Source organism: Artemia franciscana, chromosome 4 (genome assembly GCF_032884065.1).
Source record: "Artemia franciscana chromosome 4, ASM3288406v1, whole genome shotgun sequence".
In the NCBI taxonomy this organism is placed as follows: domain Eukaryota; kingdom Metazoa; phylum Arthropoda; class Branchiopoda; order Anostraca; family Artemiidae; genus Artemia; species Artemia franciscana.
Genome location: NC_088866.1, coordinates 28,500,468 through 28,517,347, shown reverse-complemented (window position 1 = coordinate 28,517,347; position 16,880 = coordinate 28,500,468). Strand labels below are relative to the sequence as shown.

At 36.6% G+C, this 16,880-nt stretch overlaps 2 protein-coding genes across 2 annotated transcripts in view; one reads left to right on the top strand and one right to left on the bottom strand.

Moving 5' to 3' along the window:
• The window catches only part of LOC136026256 (nonsense-mediated mRNA decay factor SMG9-like), a 104,871-nt gene that overhangs the window by 79,522 nt on the left and 8,469 nt on the right, over positions 1-16,880 (top strand). The window lies entirely within an intron of this gene.
• LOC136026255 (uncharacterized) lies at positions 645-14,036 on the bottom strand. Its single transcript, XM_065702630.1, has 2 exons — positions 13,911-14,036; positions 645-2,982 (listed from the first exon to the last, which is right to left on the bottom strand). Exons 1-2 carry the CDS (start codon positions 13,930-13,932, stop codon positions 719-721), a joined length of 2,286 nt encoding a protein of 761 aa, XP_065558702.1. The 5' UTR covers positions 13,933-14,036; the 3' UTR covers positions 645-718.

Below are 16,880 nucleotides of genomic sequence, written 5' to 3'. Positions count from 1 at the left end.
CTGTAGGGGGTCATTTTACACCTAAAGACATAGTTATTCGATTTTTCGACTATGCTGAACAAAATCGCTATCTCAAATTTCGATTGGGTTACTCTGGGAAAAAAATAAGCACAGGAGGGGCCCTAGTTGCCCTCCAATTCTTTGGTCACTTAAAAAGGGCACTAGAACCCTTAATTTGTGTTTGAATGAGCCCTCTCGTGATATTCTAGATACGATCATCCCTTTCATCAATACGATCATCCCTGGGAAGAAAAAAAAACACGCATCTGTGATCTTTCTTATGGCAAAAAAAGTATAAAAAATTGAACATTCTTGCCGATAGGAGTTTAAAAACTTCGACAGTAGGATTCTCTGATGCGCTGAATCTGATGGTGTGATTTTCATTGAGATTCTATTACTCTTAGGGGGTGTTTCCGCCTTTTTTTTGAAAATAGGGCAACTATTCTCAGGCTCGTAACTTTTGATGGGTGAGACTAAACTTGATGAAACTTATTTATTTGAAATCAAGATAAGAATCCAATTATTTTGATGTATCTATAGGTATAAAAATTCTGTTTTTCAGAGTTTGGTTACTATTGAGCCGAGTCGCTCCTTACTTGCAGTTCGTTACCACGAATTGTTTTATGTTGAAGTATTTCTTAAAATTATCTAAAACGAAGTTTTATTTATAAATACAACAAAAAAATGTAAAATAACAATTATAGTAGAAAAAAGACAGTCATAATGTTCGGCGATAGTAACCTTTTCGATGAAGCTTGTATTTATGTTTGTTTTCAATTTCACTTCCTCTTGTTCCTATTGCTTCAAGTTGTATCTCATCTTCATCTTTATGAGCATATCGTAAAGGCAGCTCATTTGATTCTGTTGTATAGACGAAAGGGTCCTCTTTTACTTTGGGGATTGTAAGAGCAGCAGTTCCAATCAAGGGTAATGCACCTGAGTCTAAATTAAAAGAGGAGCTGCACTGTCTTATTTCTTTTATGTCGCTAGACCCTGCATTAGAGTCAGCAGCTCCTGACCCCTTATCAACACCTTCGATGTTTAAAGTTCTGGATATGGCATTCGCATACGAATTTGAATAAATGGACGCATCCGCCTGAAATCCACCATTCGATTGTGTGAAGCCATTTGTAAAAGACGAAGTATGTACTTGAGGTTGATAGAAGGAATATGTGGAAGGCTGGCCTTGTATACTAATTCTATTAATCGGACTTGAAGCTAAATTTTGTCCTACATTAAAACCTGTACTAGCCCCGTATACATATACACTAGGATCAATGAGATTTTGTCCAGCTTCGAACTGGTTGAATTGTGGCTTATACGAGTCTAGCAATGCAAGTCCCTGGGTTATTGGGTTATACCCACCGAAACTGTTACTGCTTGACAAGATACTATTATAAACTTCGGCTTTAGTTTTTATTTCAGGGGTTTTTAACTCCAAATTCAGTATTTGTGATTGCGTTTTAGCAATCTGAGCAATAAGATTTTCCATAGCTTCAAACCGCTTACTGTCAATGGGACGGCTATTGTTAGTGGGGTGGCTATTGTCAATAGGACTGAAACTTGGTTGAAGTTTTTGTGCCAGGCTAATGTCCGTATTTTCTTGAAGTGGGTGCTGTGGATATTCAATAGCTTTATTTTCATTATGAGAAAGTGCGAGTTTTTCTTGCAAAGAAGGTATTAACTGTAGCTTACTATTATCGGTACGAGTTGGCAATTCAAAAATTTTGTCGTTCAACTTGAAGTCTGCTAAATGTCTTTCGAACGTATCGGCCTTGGGGTCACCTTCCGTTGTAGAATGAGCTTTAGCCAACATGCTTTGAATCTGACTAGATGATATGGTTGTTTTATCAGTTGTCGGTAAAATTAAATTTGCTTGAAAATATCCAACTTTTTTTTCCTGCTCAACAGGATATTCAGTTTCAATTGCATTTTTTTCAGACGAAAGATCTTCAACTGAATGCTGGTATTCTCTTACATCGGTGGCAGATTTCAGCTGCTGCTCAATATCTTCTTTTTCTCTCAAATATTCTGTCGTTACCGGTATGGCGGGCTCTGTTGCATTATTCAAATTTTTCAATACCTGGCGATAACTATATTTATTTATTTTCTCATTTTGCAAGTCATTGAAATCATTACTTTTGTCCAAACCCATTTTAATAGAGTTTGACCTATCGAACTCTTCATAAGAACCTGTATATTCTGTCGTCTCATCGTAATAGTATGGGTCGGATCTTATGTTTTGGATATCATCGTATTCAAAAGAATTGTCGGATTCCTTTGACTTTTTAACAACTGTTGAGTTTATATTTTTTGAATTATTTTTGTGTGGAATTTGTATATCATTTATGAGGATTTGTTGAGATGGTCGAAAAACTAAAGTAGGCTTTTCAGTAAAGTAATTATATGGTTTAGCAGTCCTCCTTCTTGCACTTGTGTCCCGATTAACTTCTAAAGTTTCATCCATTTTCTTCAATTTTTTTTGTGCTAAATGAAATTGCTTCATGTCTTTATTCTCCATTGCAATATTATCGCTATTAACAATCTGTCGTTTTTTTCTCGCCTTTTCATCTATCATAGACTTTTGATCATTCGATATATCACTAACGTTGTCAGCATCATCTGAAAGCTCACTGGTAACAAAATCTGTGTCATTAGGAATAGCTTTTTCTTGTCGAAAATTATGTTTATAATCATTTTGGTTTCTTTTCCTTAGAAACTGACTTCTAAATAGCAATATTTCGTCAAATGCTTTCGGTGGTATGTTTACAATTTTTGTAGTTGATATTTCGGTCGAATTATCGGTAGACGTAGAGTTGGATAAAGACAGCAGTAACTGTCTGGCAGCTTGAAACACTACTCTCGCTATTTGTGCTTTATCTTTTTGGAGTTGTTCCAGATGTCTGAATTGTTCGTCATCTTCATTAACGAAAATACTATCACCTTTATAAACTGCTGAAGTGAATCCTGCTGAGCATAATACTAAAATAAAAAAAAGAATCATATCAGCGATTTCAGAAGAATATTAACATATTAACATGTTATTAACATAACATAGAATAAGTCAGGTTTCATGGACATTTAATTCACATCAGATCTGTATTAACTATGATTACTTAAGAGGCGTTGAAGTCAAAGAGATATGTTGCATGTAAATTTCCTGATCTTGTTTTTATTTTTTGGTTTTCTTATTTTTTATTTTCATTGCATTGTTGTCCTGTTTTATCTTTCCTTTCTTATCACCTTTATACTATCACGTTTATACTTATCACCTTATACTATCACCTTTATAAACTGCTGAAGTGAATCCTTTTTATTCTTTCCTAGTCTAATTACCTCTCTTATTTTTTGCTTTGTTTGTATCTTTAGCAAATTGGTTTAATGTATTTGAGGAGTATCTACCATATTGATTATTTTGAATTTTTTTTAATTTTTTCCATTTGAAAGAGTTTGGCCAGATCTAAAAAATCTTAAATAGCTGAAAATAAAACTGAACTATTATTGAAAAACAATCGGACAACATTAAAAGTAGAAGAAGAATCATAAAAAGATAAGAACTGCTTGCTTTCTTAAAGCTGTGACAAGCTTGGAATTGAATAAGGTTTTTAATTTCAAAGCTTCTAAGGGTTGATTTAATATCAGGAAGGGCTTTTTTCATCCTATTTTATTTGCTTCGACTCTCCTAGATTTTGGAAATACCCTTTTTTAAGAATTACCATAAAAAAATGATCTTTTTCGGGGGGTAATTGCACTAAAAAACCCAACAGAATTACCGCCCCCGTCAATTTTAATAGTATGTTTGCACCTCCCTTCTTCTACATCTTCGTAATCGGGACCCTTTGTATTCAACCGAGAATCAATTCTCATGGGTTCACGAAGCTAAGGATCTTTCCAATTTTCTTATGGTTCTTAGTTCATGGCTATTTTACTTAGGAGCTTCGAGTGAGTTATATTCTTGTTGTTTTCCTTATCTTAACTGTTTTATTATATTTCGCTGAAGACTGTTATTAGTCATATAGCCAAAACTTTCGCTTAGATTGTATTATAATTAGTGTCTTCAGAAATACTTCATTAGCTTTTTATATTTTGTATGATGGAAAAACAGTGTGGTTTTGTCATTATTTATACCTATCATACATTTTCAGCAAAAGGGTTCTTTTATCTTGGCGTCAATGTAAAGCAAAAGCGGAAAAAGATATAAAGAAATGAAAACAGTAGCTATGGTTCAGGCTTCTATAATTAACATTGCGGTTAGGCTGGGTAATACAGATTCAAGGTTCAATCGGGCTTATTTGTTAAAAAAAGAAAAAATGACAGGGGCTTTATATATATATATGACCGGGACACCGGCACATAGGGAATATAAATGACAACCGGGACACTCAAAGAGAAAGCGACCGGGACACAAGGAATGTTCAATTAGCAATCACCATCAACAAAGCACCGGGACACAAATGACGACCAGGATATAAGTAAAAAAAACTAAAAAAACTAAAAAAAAGGTAAAAACTACAAAAGAACTAAAAAGAAAAAAAAACTAATAAAAAAACTAAAAAAGCTAAAAAACTAAAAAAACTAAAAAAAAAAATAAAAAAGGAAAAAAATGAAAAATAAAGGAGAAAAACGAAACTTAAAAAAATAAAAATAAAAAAAACTAAAAAGAAAAAAAGAAAATAAATAAAAAAACTAAAAAAAAGTAAAAACCAAAAAAGAACTAAAAAGAAAAAAGGGGGAAAAATACAAAATTTATTTCATCATATACCATTTCAAAAGCGAATGTATATACAGACCGGGACACCGGGATACAAATGACGACCGGGACACAGGGAAAATAAATGACGACCGGGACACAGGGACACAACTACAACGGGGATGCCGGGGGGCACAGGGGGATATATAAATGACAACGGGGACACAGGGGATGTTCGATTAGCAATCACCATCAACAAAGCTCAAGGGCAATCATTAGAATCATGAGGTATAACTAAAAAAACTAAAAAAAAGGTAAAAAACTAAAAAAAAGACCAATTCAAAAACGAATGTATATACAGACCGGGACACCGGGACATAAATGACGACCGGGACACCGGGACACAAGGAATATAAATGACGCCCGGGACACTCAAAGAGAAATCACAGGGGGATATATAAATGACAACGGCAACAAAGGGAATGGTCGATTAGCAATCACCATCAACAAAGCTCAAGGGCAATCATTAGAATCATGAGGTATAGATCTGAATACGGATTGTTTTCCCATGGACCATTATATGTTGCATGTTCAAGAGTCGGTAAACCTGACAATCTATTTATATGCGCAGAAAATGGGACAGCAAAGAATGGTGTATATTCGCAAGTTTTACGTAGTTAAAATCATACATATATATATATATATATATATATATATATATATATATATATATATATATATATATATATATATATATATATATATATATATATATATATATATATATATATATATATATATATATATATATATATATATATATATATATATATATATATATATATATATATATATATATATATATATATATATATATATATATATATATATATATATATATATATATATATATATATATATATATATATATATATATATATATATATATATATATATATATATATATATATATATATATATATATATATATATATATATATACTAGCTGTTGGGGTATATATATATATATACTAGCTGAATTTAAAAATTCAGATGGATAATTAACCGTTTCATTTCGCACCACCCCAACACCTATTCGGTGGGGCACTTCGCGCCCCCCTAAGCCTCCCCGCGCGCGTAAGTTGTTACGTGCCATATTAGTTACGCACCATTGTAGTTGTGTCCCTGTGTCCCACCTGTGAATGTAGATAGATTTATATATGTGTTTCAAACTACGTAAAAATTGCGAATATACAACATTCTTGGCTTTCCCATTGTCTGTGCATATACAAAGCCGTATGTACTAATAATGACGTCATATGCAAACGCTCTTTTTACAAACAAACAAACATGCATACACACAACTCGTTTTTATATAGATAGATAGATAGATAGATACAATACAAATTAACTGCGTAAAACTTGCGAATATACAACATTCTTCGCTGTCCAATTGTCGCTGCATATAAATAGATTGTCAGGTTTACCGACCCTCGAACATGCAACGTACAATTGTCCATGGGAAAAACAATCAGTATTAAGATCTATACCACATTTTTCTAATGATTGACCTTGAGCTTTGTTAATGGTGATTGCAAATGCTAATCGAATTGGGAATTGCAATCTTTTAAATTGAAAAGGCAGAGCTGTTGGAATCATGGGAATGCGAGGAATAAGAACAGCCTCACCCTCAAAAGGCCCTGTCAAGATTGTGGCCTCTATTAGGTTTTCCATTGTTTTTTTTTTACGGCAAGTTGCGTGCCATTGCAAAGCTTTGGTGGGTTGATATTTCTTAAAAGTATTATTGGTACGCCTATTTTTAGTTGTAGCACGTGTGGTGGAAACCCTGAAAGATCCACGGAATTTAAAAATTCAGATGGATAATTAACCTTTCATTTCGCACCACCCCAACACCTATTCGGTGGGGCGCTTCGCGCCCCCCAAGCCCCCCCCCGCGCTCGTAAGTCGTTACGTGCCATATTAGTTACGCGCCATTGTAGTTGTGTCCCTGTGTCCCACCTGTGAATATAGATAGATCTTTTAAATTGAAAAGCCAGATCCGTTGGAATCATGGGAATGCGAGGAATAAGAACAGCATCACCCTCAAAAGGCCCTGTCAAGATTGTGGCCTCTATTAGGTTTTCCATTGTTTTTTTTACGGCAAGTCGCGTGCCATTGCAAAGCTTTGGTGGGTTGATATTTCTTAAAAGTATTATTGGTACGCCTATTTTTAGTTGTAGCACGTGTGGTGGAAACCCTGAAAGATCCACGGAATTTAAAAATTCAGATGGATAATTAACCGCTTCATTTGGTTCCAAAACTGTGTCGACTGACTTGTAAAGGACTGCCTGGTCTCGAATCTTGGTCAAAACAATATTGTTGATTTCGTGGACGTCTATATTTTTGAGTGCGAGAATCGCAGGCAATTTCAAAGCGGAATGAGCAGTTCTTCCACCAGGCAGCAATGTTGCAGCTATTCCGGACGACGCAATTGACAACGCTATATCATTTTTTGATCGAATTGATGCCAGAATCAGTTTTATCACAAACGTTGCAATTGGGAAACGATTGTCCTTTCAACGTTGGGAGAAATTTCGCAACGTGCATTCAATTCAGAATTTCTATCACTGATGAAGTACAATTGTAAAAATTTATGATTCTCGCCTGAGAATGGTAGAAGGGACCCTGCTATATGATAAATTTGCCCTTTTACTTTGAAAGTAGACATAAATTGATCTGGATTTTCGATTTGGGCTCCAAACGACGTCATTTGGAAACATGAGTTATATTTTCTGATTTGTGGCAAAAAACGCTTAGATTCTGACGTAGTTCCAGTAAGGAAAGTCTTCAATGGCTCTGGTGGTGCAGCCAAAAGAGGAAGTTTAACTTTTCCTGAGGCGCAACACATTCCCATTGTTTCACCATTGAATTTCAAGGCCTTGCAATAGGGACAAATTTTAGACATAGTCCCGCTTTGAACACATCTACTCAAGCTATAATCATCGACTGGGCTGTACCTGAATGCCAGGCGATAACTTTCAGGTTGCTCTGATTCCTCGGCACGCTTTCTTTTCTACTTTCTCTATCAGCAGCAAGCCTGATTTCTTGCTGTTCTTGTGATTCCTCATCACGCCTTCTTTTTTCACTTTCTCGTTTAGCAGCAAGTCTGGTTTCATGTTGCTCTGGTAGTTCCTCGGCACGCCTTCTTTTTTCACTTTCTCTTTTAGCAGCAAGTCTCCTTCGCGTTGCTCTGGTAGTTCCTCGACACGCTTTCTGTTCTTTCTTTCTCTATCAGCCTCAAGCCTGTTTCCTTGCTGTTCTTTTGATTCCTCGGCACGCTTTCTTTTCTGACTTTCTCTATCAGCAGCAAGTTTTTTGGCATAGACTCTTTGAGCATCTTCCTCGGCTGTTGCCATTGTAAGTTCATCAGTCATTTTAAAGTTAAACATTAATAGATTTCTACGTGAACGTATGTCTTAAATATCTTTAATGACGTCACTGTCATAACAAAAATGACGACAACTAACTTCATGACGTCAGTCAACACACAAACATGACGTCACCTGACAGACACATCCACATACAACTTATTTTTATATATATAGAAGATATCTATCTATCTATATTCACAGGTGGGACAAAGGGGCACAACCGCAGGCTTGCGGCTAAAGAACGCAAAACCGCGCAGTTAGATGAAAATCCACCTGGACAGCGAGAGTCAAAACATATCAAAACTGAAAATGATAGCGATGATGATTGGGTTTGGGATTTTGACTTGGATAAGGTCATCAATGCCTACCAGATTTAAGTTAAAAAAACAAAGGTTCGTCGATATGTACTTCATAGTGACGCTGAAAAATAAAGAAGAAAAAGAAAACTGAAAAAAGAAAAAAGGTAAAAACTAAAGAAAAAACTAAAAAGAAAAAACACTCAAAGAGAAATTACAGACCGGGACACAAATGACGACCGAGACAGAGGGAATATAAGTGACGACCGGGAACCTCAAAGAGAAATTACAGACTGGGACACCCGGACACAAATCACGACCGGGACACAGGGAATATAAATGACGACCGGGACACAGGGACACAACTACAACGGGGACGCCGGGGGCAAAGGCGGGATATATAAATGACGACCGGGACACAGGGATTGTTCGAATAGAAATTACAGACCGGGACATCGGGACACAAATGACGACCGGGACACCGGGACACAGGGAATATAAATGACGACCGGACACTCAAAGAGAAATTACAAACTGGGACACCGGGACACAAATGACGAACGGGACACAGGGAACATAAATGACGACCGGGACACAGGGACACATCATTAGAATAATGAGGTATAGATCTGAATACGATTGTTTTTCCCATGGACAATTATATGTTGCATGTTCAAGAGTCAGTAAACCTGACAATCTATTTATATGCACAGACAATGGGACAGCGAAGAATGTTGTATATTCGCATGTTTTACGTAGTTAAAAACATATATTTATATCTATCTCTATTCACAGGTGGGACACAGGGACACAACTACAATGGCGCGTAACTAATATGGCGCGTAACGACTTACGCGCGCGGGGGGGCTTGGGGGGCGCGAAGCGCCCCACCAACTAGGTGTTGGGGTGGCGCGAAGCGCCACCCCAACAGCTAGTATATATATAAAAATAAGTTGTTTGTCTGTGTGTCTGTCTACTGACGTCATGTTTGTGTGTCTACTGACGTCATGTTTGTCAACTGACGTATTTATCTACATATATAAAAATAAGTTGTTTGTCTGTGGGTCTGTCGAGTGACGTCATGTCAACGTGTCGTCATGATTTAGTTGTCGTCATGTTTGTTATGACGATGACGTCATTAAAAGTATTTAAGAAAATCGTTCAAAGACAAATTTTTAATTGTAAGAAGATCGTGGACGGAAAAATGTTTAATTGTAAAATGACTGAAGGACCTACAATGGCAACAGCCGAGGAAGCTGCTCAAAGAGTCTATGCCAAAAAACTTGCGGCTGATAGAGAAAGTAAGAAAGGGAAAGCGTGCCGAGGAATCACAAGAACAGCAAGAAAACAGGCTTGCGGCTAAAGAACGCAAAACCGCGCAGTTAGATGAAAATCCACCTGGACAGCGAGAGTCAAAACATATCAAAACTGAAAATGATAGCGATGATGATTGGGTTTGGGATTTTGACTTGGATAAGGTCATCAATGCCTACCAGATTTTAGTTAAAAAAAACAAAGGTTCGGCGATATGTATTTCATAGTGAAGCTGAAAAATAAAGAAGAAAAAGAAAACTGAAAAAAGAAAAAATGTAAAAAACTAAAAAATACTAAAAGAAAAAACACTCAAAGAGATACCGGGACACAAATGACGACCGGGACACAGGGAATATAAATGACGACCAGGACACAGGTATTTAAGAATATCGTTCAAAGACAAATTTTTAATTGTAAGAAGACCGTTGAAAGAGAAATTTCTAATTGTAAAATGACTGAAGAACCTACAATGGCAACGGTACCACCATCGAAGTAGATAACCAGTGGGTTGTTCCATATTCCCCATTATTATCAAAAACATTTAATGCACACATAAACGTTGAATACTGTAGCTCCGTAAAGGCAATCAAATACATATGTAAATACGTCAACAAAGGCAGTGACATGGCAGTTTTTGGCTTGCAGCCCGAAATCAAAGATTTCGACGAAATCTTACAATATCAGGCTGGAAGATACATAAGCAGCAATGAAGCTGTTTGGCGAATTCTTTCATTTCCGATACATGAACGTAGTCCAGCTGTTGTTCACTTAGCGGTACATTTACAGAATGGTCAACGTGTTTATTTTTCGGAAACCAACGTGCAACAAAGAGCCCTGAATCCACCGGATACAAAATTAACAGCTTTTTTTTCGCTTTGCAAAAATGATTCTTTTGCAAAAAACTGCGTATACTGAAGTGCCTTCGTATTACACGTGGAATACTAAAAATAAAGTATTTGAACGTCGAAAACAGGGTAAGTCCGTCGACGGCCAACCTACCATCTTCAAAGATACCACGATAGGAAGAGTCTACACCGTTCACCCCAATCAACATGAATGCTTCTTTCTACGCCTGCTTTTGGTGAATGTACCTGGTCCGACATCCTTTGAGTATTTGAGAACTGTAAACGGTACTATACATGACACTTACCGTAGTGCATGCCAAGCTCTGAATTTATTGGAGAATGAACAACACTGGGATAACTGCATCAATGACGCGTGCGAAACGTCAACCCCAAGTCAAATTCGTGCATTGTTTGGCATCATTTTAACAACTTGCTCTCCAAGTATTTGTATTTGAACGTCGAAAACAGGGTAAGTCCGTCGACGGCCAACCTACCATCTTCAAAGATACCACGATAGGAAGAGTCTACACCGTTCACCCCAATCAACATGAATGCTTCTTTCTACGCCTGCTTTTGGTGAATGTACCTGGTCCGACATCCTTTGAGTATTTGAGAACTGTAAACGGTACTATACATGACACTTACCGTAGTGCATGCCAAGCTCTGAATTTATTGGAGAATGAACAACACTGGGATAACTGCATCAATGACGCGTGCGAAACGTCAACCCCAAGTGAAATTCGTGCATTGTTTGGCAACATTTTAACAACTTGCTCTCCATCAGCTCCTACAGAGTTATGGGAAAAATATAAGTCAAAAATTCTGCTGATTTCTGTAATTTAGTGACGTCCAAAAATGAATTGATTGAAAAAGTATTTCCGAATATTCTAAAAAATTATAAAAATAATAAATGGCTAAGTGAAAGAGCGATTCTCGCACCCAAAAATATAGACGTCCACGAAATCAACAATATTGTTTTGACCAAGATTCGAGACCAGGCAGTCCTTTACAAGTCAGTCGACACAGTTTTGTAACCAAATGAAGCGGTTAATTATCCATCTGAATTTTTAAATTCCATAGATCTTTCAGGGTTTCCACCACACGTGCTACAACTAAAAATAGGCGTACCAATAATACTTTTAAGAAATATCAACCCACCAAAGCTTTGCAATGGCACGCGGCTTGCCGTAAAAAAAACAATGGAAAACCTAATAGAGGCCACAATCTTGACAGGGCCTTTAAAGGGTGAGGCTGTTCTTATTCCTCGCATTCCCATGATTCCAACGGATCTGCCTTTTCAATTTAAAAGATTGCAATTCCCAATTCGATTAGCATTTGCAATCACCATTAACAAAGCTCAAGGTCAATCATTAGAAAAATGTGGTATAGATCTTAATACTGATTGTTTTTCCCATGGACAATTGTACGTTGCATGTTCGAGGGTCGGTAAACCTGACAATCTATTTATAGGCAGCGACAATTGGACAGCGAAGAATGTTGTATATTCGCAAGTTTTACGCAGTTAATTTGTATTGTATCTATCTATCTATCTATCTATATAAAAACGAGTTGTGTGTATGCATGTTTGTTTGTTTGTAAAAAGAGCGTTTGCATATGACGTCATTATTAGTACATACGGCTTTGTATATGCACAGACAATGGGAAAGCCAAGAATGTTGTATATTCGCAATTTTTACGTAGTTTAACTCCTGCAGACGAAATGAATGCGATTGCAAGTGTCCGATTGCAAAACGATGACTCTGGTCAAACATTTTCAGATCAATTGCTGGCAATTGGAAACGGAAAGCTCCCAGTAGTGGGAAAGCCAAAAATGTTGTATATTCAAAATTTTTACGTAGTTTGAAACACATATATAAATCTATCTATATTCACAGGTGGGACACAGGGACACAACTACAATGGCGCGTAACGACTTACGCGCGCGGGGGGGCTTGGGGGGGGGGCACGAAGCGCCCCACCAACTAGGTGTTGGGGTGGCGCGAAGCACCACCCCAACAGCTAGTATCTATATATATAAAAATAAGTTGTCTGTGTGTCTGTCAAGTGACGTCACTGTCCGCATATGACGTCTGAATTATTTCATCACATACCAATTCAAAAACGAATGTATTCAAGCCGAAGTAGCTCAGTTATATAACTACCTGTGTTGGCGCAGCGGGTTTGACCTTAGCGTGGTACTACGGGACCCAGAGAACGAACCATGCTGCAGGAATGCACTACAGGGCCGAAGCAGGGACCTTAGTAGTCAAGAAGCGTTGTTAATCCGATACAAATGCAGTAGCTCAGTTGGTAAAGCGTAATGTTCCAGGTTCTAGGTCCAAGAGGTTCCAGGTTTGAACCTTGGCTTTAGCATTAATACAAAAGAAGAAAAAAAACTAAAAAAGCTAAAAAACTAAAAAAAAACTAAAACTAAAAAAACTAAAAAAAAGGTAAAAAACTAAAAACTAAAAAAGTAAAAACAAACTAAAAAAACTAAAAAAAGGTAAAAACTACAAAAAAACTGAAAAGAAAAAAATTAAAAACTAATAAAAAAACACCATTGTGTCTGCACATCAATTACCAGTGACTTGTATATATTATATTTATCAGTGTCTTATAAATAAATTTGAAACAGGGTAGTCGATACTTTGCGTTAAATGAATAACGTCGCTGTCCAACCTATGGCTTCTATCGGAAATTTTTACACTTATGAGGTAATTGCCACAAATCGCTTACTAAAATATTTTCAACAGAAGGATTATCGGAGCATTGAATATTCAGTCACACTTATGTTTTAACACCACTGCAGTAGAAGTGACGCTAACATCAGAGAAAGCTAAGAAGTACATCTACTTCGAATGAAAAAAAGATTTAAAACATAAAATTAAGGCAAAATATTTTTTCCAAAATGTATATAGGATTAGGCCTGCCAATCACTTTTCTGATTAAATGCACATGGAGATAGCTAAGAAATAGACATCCAAATATACCGCTATTTGTATCAGAAATGAACTGTACCCCCGCCCCATCATTTTGACAAACCGTTAAATCAATTTGAAGTAAAGAGTGACTTGCAGAAAATTTATTGTATGTATACAATCCAGGGTATATCTTTTACCCTGAACTAGGGTGGTGAAGTTCTAGCATTTTTTGGGGTGGGGGGGGGCAAGTTTCATTTCTGATCCAAATGAAATTTTGGGTTTTGTAATAGGATTCAGGATGACATTTCGATTCTAAAGGTTTGTCTATTTATTAGCTATCTCAATATGGAGTTAATGAGACAACACTCTCCAACTTTAGAAGTTGAAAAAACGTTTAGGTTCAAAATTCTTACCAAAAATTAGTACAGTCCGCATATCTTGCTTTCATTGAAGATAGAGCAGAACTGAAAATAACTTTACGTATTTCACCCTTTTGTGAAATTTCATAAAGGCCAACAAAAATAATTGGTGGTTTATTGTTCAATAAATCGACCGTAATAATTAAATTCAGTCAATAAGAAAAACAGAGCTTTTACTACCATTCGAGGGTGAAAGTTTGCTACTGGACGGTATTTCATTCACTTTTGTTAGCATCGTTCTTAGAATCTATATAAATGGTTATTGTAAAGCTTGAGGTTATTTCAATTCAAGCAAATCATGCCCTTGAATCTATCATTCTGTATAATGACCTCATGAATACATGCAATTACTGTACTGTAAAGTCAAGTTTTGACAAGGGAAGGTGTATTTTGTCAAGTGAAAATGACCAAGCGACGTCTTCTTGCAAAACCTAGTTCATATATTTGACTAACATCAAATTCTAATTAGCTTTTTTTGGACAAAGGAGTCAAGTTGTGACAAAGGATGGTGCATTATGCCAAGCAAAAGCAATCTAGCTGCGTCTTCATACGAAACTAGCTGATATGTTCGATCAAACAGTTCGTGGTAACGAACTTTAGTAAGGAGCGACCCGGCTCAATAGTAACCAAAACTCTAGAAAAAGGAATTTTGATATCAATAGCTACGTCAAAAGAATTGCATTTTAATGCTGATTTTAAATATATAAGTTTCATCAAATTTAGTCGTACCCATCAAAAGTTACGAGCCTGAGAAAATTTGCGTTATTTTAGAAAATAGGGGGAAATACCCCCTAAAAGTCATAGAATCTTAACGAAAATCACACCATCAGATTCAGCGTATCAGAGAACACTACTGTAGAAGTTTCAAGCTCCTATCTACAAAAATGTGGAATTTTGTATTTTTTGCCAGAAGATCACGGATGCGTGTTTGTTTATTTGTTTGTTTTCCCAAGGGTTATCGTATCGAACCAGTTGTCCTAGAATGTTGCAAGAGGGCTCATTCTAACGGAAATGAAAAGTTCTAGTGCCCTTTTCAAGTAACCATAAAATTGGAGGGCACCTAGCCCCCCTCCCACGCTAATCATGTCAACAGATCAAAATTCTGAGATGGCCATTTTATTCAGCGCAGTCGAAAAACCTTACGACTATGTCTTTGGGGACAAATTAATCCTCCACAGTCCCCGTGGGAGGGGCAACAAGTTACAAACTTTTACCAGTGCTTACATATAGTAATGGTTATTGGGAAGTGTACTGGCGTTTTCAGGAGGACTTTTTGGTTGGGGGGAGGGGTTGAGTAGAGAGGAATATACTGGGGGAGCTTTCCATCGAGGAATTTGTCATGAGGGAAGAAAATTTCCATGAAGGGAGCGCAGGATTTACTAGCATTATTTAAAAAAAACAATGAAAATAAATATGAAAACGTTTTTTTTTCAGCTGGAAGTAAGGAGCATCATTAAAACTTAAAACACACAGAAATTATTACTCATATGAGGGGCTCACCTCCTCCTAATACCTCGCTCTTTACGCTTTCTCATCAACGCCCCGTTCTTTACGCTAAAGTTTTTTACTGTTTTAAGAAGAAGAGTTGAGAGAAAGAGTGAAACTTTAGCGTAAAGAGCGGGGCGTTGATGAGGAAGCAGCCCCTTTCATATACGAAGTAATTTCTGTTCGTTTTAAGTTTTAATGTCGCTCCTTACTTTCAGTAAAAAAACCTGTTTTTTTTTATTTAATCAAACAGTTCGTGGCAACGAAGTAAGGAGCGAAGTAAGGAGCGAACCGGCTCAATAGTAAACGAAACTCTAAAAAACACAATTTTGAAGCTAAAAGATACATCAAAAGAATTGGATTTTCATGCTGATTTTAAATATATAAGTTTCATCAACTTTAGTCTTTGTCATCAAAAGTTACGAGCCTGAGAAAATTTGCCTTATTTTGGAAAATAGGGGGAAACACCCCCTAAAAGTCATAGAATCTTAACGAAAATCTCGCCATCGCATTCAACGTATCAGAGAACCCTACAGCGAAAATCTACAGCTCCTATCTACAAAAATGTGGAATTCCATATTTTTTGCCAGAAGACAGATCACGGGTGCGTGTTTATTTGTTTTTTTGTTTTTCCCAGGGGACATCATATCGACCAAGCGGTCCTAGAATGTCGCAAGAGGGCTCATTATAACGGGTATTAAAAGTTCTAGTGCCCTTTTTAAGTGACCAAAAATATTGGAGGGCACCTAGGCCCCCTCCCACGGTCTTTATTTTTCAAAAGTCAACGGATCAAAATTTTGAGATAGCCATTTTGTTCCGCATAGTCGAAAACCATAATAACTATGTCTTTGGGCATGACTTACTCCCCCACAGTCCCTGGGGGAGGGGCTGCAAGTTACAAAGTTTGACCAGTGTTTACATACAGTAATGGTTATTGGGAACTACACAGACGTTTTCAGGGGGATTTTATTGGTTTGGGAGTGGGTTTGAGGGGAGGGAGCTATGTGGGAGGATCTTTTCTTTGAGGAATATATCCTGGGGGAAGAGAAATTCAATGGAAAGGGCGCGGGATTTTCAAGAATTATTGTAAAAGAAACAATAAAAAAATAAACATGAAAAAGTCTTTTCAATTGAAACTAAGGAGTAGCATTAAAACTTAAAACGAACAGAGATTATTACGCATATGAGGGGTTCTAAAAATGCTTTAGCATAAAGAGCGAGGTATTTAGGAGGAGATAAATACCTCGTTCTTTATGCTAAAGTATTTTTTAGTAATTTCAACTATTTATTCTACGGCCTCTCTGATTCAGGGTTATTCTTATAGAATTGGGACAAAACTTAAAATTTAGTGTATAGAGCGAGGTATTAACGAGGGAACAAACCCCCTCATATGCATAAAAAAACATAAGAGAATAATAGTTTGTTACGTAAGTTAATTCTTAAGTTACGTATATTTTTTTACTAATAAAAACGTTCGTT

What these genes read in the sequence shown, in the direction of transcription:
- LOC136026255 (XM_065702630.1), bottom strand. Translation starts at nt 13,932, where the DNA reads ATGCGGACTGTACTAATTTTTG. An exon ending in GCGGACTGTACTAATTTTTG is followed by an intron (nt 2,983 to 13,910) that starts GTAAGAATTTTG and finishes TTTTTATTTTAG; the next exon opens with TATTATGCTCAGCAGGATTC.